The sequence below is a fragment of the Octodon degus genome, unplaced genomic scaffold (genome assembly GCF_000260255.1).
Source record: "Octodon degus isolate 3935 unplaced genomic scaffold, OctDeg1.0 scaffold00036, whole genome shotgun sequence".
Taxonomy (NCBI): Eukaryota; Metazoa; Chordata; class Mammalia; order Rodentia; family Octodontidae; genus Octodon; species Octodon degus.
Window position 1 is genome coordinate 12,318,330 of NW_004524612.1, and position 4,775 is coordinate 12,323,104.

Below are 4,775 nucleotides of genomic sequence, written 5' to 3' on the forward strand. Positions count from 1 at the left end.
TGTTTATTATTTATTTTTTGTTTGATACAGGGTTCTGCTATGCATCTTGGATTTGTACTGATCCTTCTGTCTCAGCCTTCCCTGTGCTGGGATTACAGGTATGCTCCATCATACCCCGTCTCTGTGGCCGGGAGACCAGTTCAGTGTGCCCAGGAGCATGCGCTGGCACAGCATATGATGCCAGGGATTGAACCCTGGCCCTTGTGCTTGCCAGGCAGGCACTTAGACTGCAGAGCTATCTCCACACTTGGCCCACTTGGAAGTTTCTAAGCCAAGGCTGGATCAGCAGCAAACAGTGAGTTACACAAGGAAACGAAGCAGCCTCTGTGAGCACTGGGTCAGAGTAGGCCTAAAGATCCAACCCAGTCTAGTTCTGTTTCTCTTATAGAGCTAAACAACATATCTGTGTCACAGCCAGACTCACATGCCACCTAAAAACCTCTGCCTGAATATAGATGTCTTCTTCAAACAACCAGGCTATATGGATAATCATTGATATTACAGGGGATTTATGACCATTAGTTATGAGCAACACTGAAAATATGTTTTGGAGGTAATGTCTAATTGCAAGAATGCACCTCTCATATAAATAAGTATACAACAAAATCCTTAGCCAGGCATGGTGGTGCACACATGTAACCCTAGCATTTGGGAGGCTGAGGCAGGATGATTCTTCTGAGTTTGAGGCCAGCCTGGGCTACATAATGAGTTCAAGGCCAGCCTGAACTACATAGCAAGACTCTGTCGTAAAAAACCAAAACCATAATTAATTAATTAGAACATTAAGGGGCCAGCCAAATAGTTCAGAGGATTAAAGCATCTGCACGCAGGCACAGGGGCCAGGGGTGTGATCTCCGGGCCTGCCATGTTGGGCCCTGCCCCTAGAGCACGCTGAGATGGCAACTGAGCAATTGAGCCTGGGTGTGGTGGTGTGTACCTGTAATCCCATCTCTTGGGAGGCTGTAAACAGGCAGATCACTATAAGCCTGATCTAGTAGTGGGACCCTGAACACCCTGTAGACCCTTCCCTAAAAGATACAAAATAAATAAATAAATAATAAAAAATAAAAAGAAGAAAATTAACTTTATTCTTTCTCTTTAAGGTAAGTTAATTACAGAATTTTTTTTTGGAGAAACTCAAATGCTAAAGGAGAAAAACTCATTGTGTTGTTGGCAAGAGACATCATCCAGACATCTGGGTAGATTTCCTTCTGGTCCTTTTCAACCTTAAGTATTTTGTTGTATGCATTTGTGACCAATTAACTGTGCATTTTGTGTCTCGTTTCTGAAGTACAATTTCCTCCGTTCTCTTTTTTATTTTTATTTTTTGGCAGAACTGGGGATTGAACTCAGGCCCTTGTGCTTGCCAGGCAAGCGCTTATTCTACCGAGTTATCTCCCCGGCCCCTACTTCCTCTGTTCTTATGAACTACATAACAATCCATTGGGTGGATCACGACTGTGTATGCCAAGCATATTCTTGCCCAGGCTAGTGATGATTTTATAGTGAGTTCTGTCCCTTGCACAATGCAGTGTGATTAATACTACAGTGTAGACACAGTACTTTTGGGAAATTGTCTTCCAGGCTGAATTCATAGCTACTAAGTATGAAAAAGCTGATGACTCTACAACCTTCCTTGTGAAGTCTTTGCAACAGGCAGTGTTCTGTCTGCATGGCTGTGGTACACTGGCCAAAATTCTAAACCACATTCGTTTTTAAGCAGGGATGTCACTTCATACTCTTTGGTTGGTGGTTTTTTTTTTTTTTTTTTTTTAATTGGGAATCAAACTCAGGACCTCGAGCTTCCCAGGCAAGTTCTGTGCCACTGGGCTACAGTCCCGGCCTGGAGTTGCTATTTCTTCTTGGCAACACCATTTGGTCTAACCGAATGGAGGACAGAAGCCACTGAACGGCCCCGTTTACTGCAGACAAGGGTTCCCACTCATGCCAACGCACAGTGACCCTGCGTGAGATGCATCAATTCTGTTCCACTGGGGAGAGTATAGGTTCCTCAAGTACCACTCAGCTCAGACCCACAGGACACCTCCAAGACCAGCTTATCAGGACTTGGAGTTTTCCTCTGGATGTGATTGAGTTTTCAGCTCAGTTCTGCAGGAAACCATTACCTTGTGCATCTTTCTGTGGGCAGGTGTGTTTCCCCGCCCCCCCCCAGGGTCCCACTATGAAGCTCAGACTGGCCTTGAACTCACTTTGTAGCTCTGGCTGCCCTTACTTTTCAGTGATTCTCCTGCCTCAGGCTCCCAACGGCTGGGATTACAGGTGTGCGCCACCAGGCCTGGCCTTGCAAATTTTTGTTTTTGTTTTTTGGTGGTGCTAAGAATCAGACTTAAGGCCTTGTACATGCAAGGCAAGAGCTCTTCTGCCAAGCCAGAGCCCCAACCCTGCAGCTTTTGCTAGAAGCTCACATAAAAGTGTACAATAGCACGTGGATGAGGGAATGGGATTCTACAGTGTCCTCCGGGATCATATGTATTCAGGGACAAAGGCCCACTAGGAAGGAGCTGGGACAAATCTATGTATGATTTACACATTTAACCAACGGTTGCTTAATTAATGACCAAGATGCTTTGCAAAACACCTTTCTTCCACAGTTAAGAATGAGTGAAAATATATGACCTTGAGAGTATTTTTTTTTTCTGTATTTTAGGGAAGGGTCTACAGGGTGCTCAGGGTCTCACTACTAGATCAGACTGGTAGTGATTTTCCTGTTTGCAGCCTCCCAAGAGCTGGGATTACAGGTATGCGCCACCACACCGCATCTCAATTGCCACTTCAGCCTACCCCAGGGGTGGGTCCAGCACGCCAGGCCTGGGGGTTGAGCCAGCTTGAAGGTGCTTTAATCTGCTGAGCTACTTGGCTGGCCGGATCTTGAGTTTTAAGGAAACAGTATTTTAGTGGTCTTTCCCAAGCCAAGGATCTATTTATTCATCCATTAACCCAACAAATTGTGCAGCTTCACCCTGAGCTATACCCAAATATATATATATCTATATATCTATATATCTATATATATATATATATTTTTTTTAATTTTAAGAGAGATCCTTGTGAAGTCATTAAATGGCCCGAGATGGACTCAGACTCATGAACCCCCTGTCACGGCTTTCCAGAGTGCTGGGGTTACAGGCCTGCACCACAAGGCCCAGTGCATCAGACGGTTTTAATGGCTGAGGAGAGAAAGAGAATGAATGTGAGCGCTCTAGCGGAGCACCACTGTGCTGTGGCCAGAGCCCAGACGGGACCTCCAAGTCCAGGCTGGAAAGCTCACCGGACGGCCATAGCAAGGCTGTACAGGCAGGGAGGCACGGCCTGCAGTTCCAAGGGGGGCGCACCCAGCTGCCAAAGGCAAGCCGACAGTCACCGCGCAGGAGACTGGGCAGGCTGAGAAGGAAGCCAGGACAGGGAGGGAGACACCTACCTAACATGCACACTAGGGCTTGGGGGCAGGAGCCGGGAAAGGAGCCCCGGAAAGGCAGCAAGGTTGGGGGAGACCGATGAAGCGTCAGAACAATATGACTACCACTGTTCGTTGCGAAAGAATTTTCTAAGTTGTTTTACAAAAGTCCTGGTTCAAGGCATTTGGGGAGGTAACCGGGCAGTGTAAATGTCTTTCTCTTCTCGGCTCCTAACTGCCTATATCACGCCTCGGGGCCTCAAGGTCAGATTCTGGGTGTTTCTACGGATGTGAAATTCGTGAGCGGCCCTCGTCAGGAGCACTGCAGAGGGGCATCCGGCATACACGGTACGCAGCGGCTGTGGCATCAACGAAATCCTACCCCGGCTGACGCCTTAGTACATCCTAAACCCTTTTTTATTGAGACAGGGTCTTACTAAGTTGCTAAGCTACCCATACTGGACTGGAACTTTCGACCCTCCCGCTTCAGCCTCCCAGAGTGCTGGGATGTCAAACCCGTACCCCCTCCCAGCGGTTTGCACACGAAGGTGATCTAATTCACCCACATGGCACTGGCCCACTGATGACCTTGTCAGCTCCGTGAACTTTCACCTTGGCCAACTTGAGTCTGCACGGCTGTCCAGCGGCCCCGGGCTCACCCACAGCGTCACCTTCTTCAGCAGCAAGGGGGGCATCGCTCAGCAGGACGCTGGGCGCCGCGAGTCCCTGAGGGCAAGCACGTTCACTGGACACCCAGAGTCCCTCACAGCGCGCTGCGCAGCAGCACCGACCCCAAGCGGAGAGCTGACACCGCACGGGAACCGCGCGGCTGCACGAGGGAGGAGCGCGGTGGCCGCGCAGCGCCCGACCACGCCCCTTTCCTGCCGCGCACTGGCCCCGCCCCTCCCCCTCCGCCCCGCCGCGGCTCCGCCCTGAGTGACGTCACTGGCCAGGCCGGCCGGCGCCATTTTGAAAGTGGAGTCGCCTGCCGCTGCCGCCCGCCGCCGCCGCTGTCGTAGCCGCCGCCGCTGCCGCCAGTGAAGGAGCACGAGCAGGGACGCCCCAGAACTGAAGCCCACCATCCGCCGGCGAGCGTGCCCGCCCGCCCCTCCTCCCGTCGGCCGGACCCCGCCCCCGCCCCCCACAGGTGCCATCCGCCGCCATCCGCGCCCTCGACCCCCCCGTGCCCAGGTGAGGGGGGTGAGTTCGGGAAGCGGAGACCCCGACGAACCCAGCAGGGTCACCATTTGCAGCGCGACATGGCAGGTAAAGGAGAAATGGCCCTCGCCTACGGACCCGGTGCCGCTTCCTTCCTCCTCCCTCCATCACCCCCTAGCGATCGCCGGGCCGCGCGTGCTGC

General features: G+C 51.3%; 1 protein-coding gene across 1 annotated transcript in view; it reads left to right on the top strand.

Annotated features, from left to right (window-relative positions):
- Window positions 1–4,384: 4,384 nt before the first annotated feature.
- Ppp2r2a (protein phosphatase 2 regulatory subunit Balpha) overlaps window positions 4,385–4,775 on the top strand; it is a 63,461-nt gene continuing 63,070 nt past the window's right edge. The window contains exon 1 of the mRNA XM_023714626.1: window positions 4,385–4,681. Coding sequence (XP_023570394.1) covers window positions 4,675–4,681 — 7 coding nt within the window. The 5' untranslated portion in view covers window positions 4,385–4,674. The remainder of the gene's footprint in view (window positions 4,682–4,775) is intronic.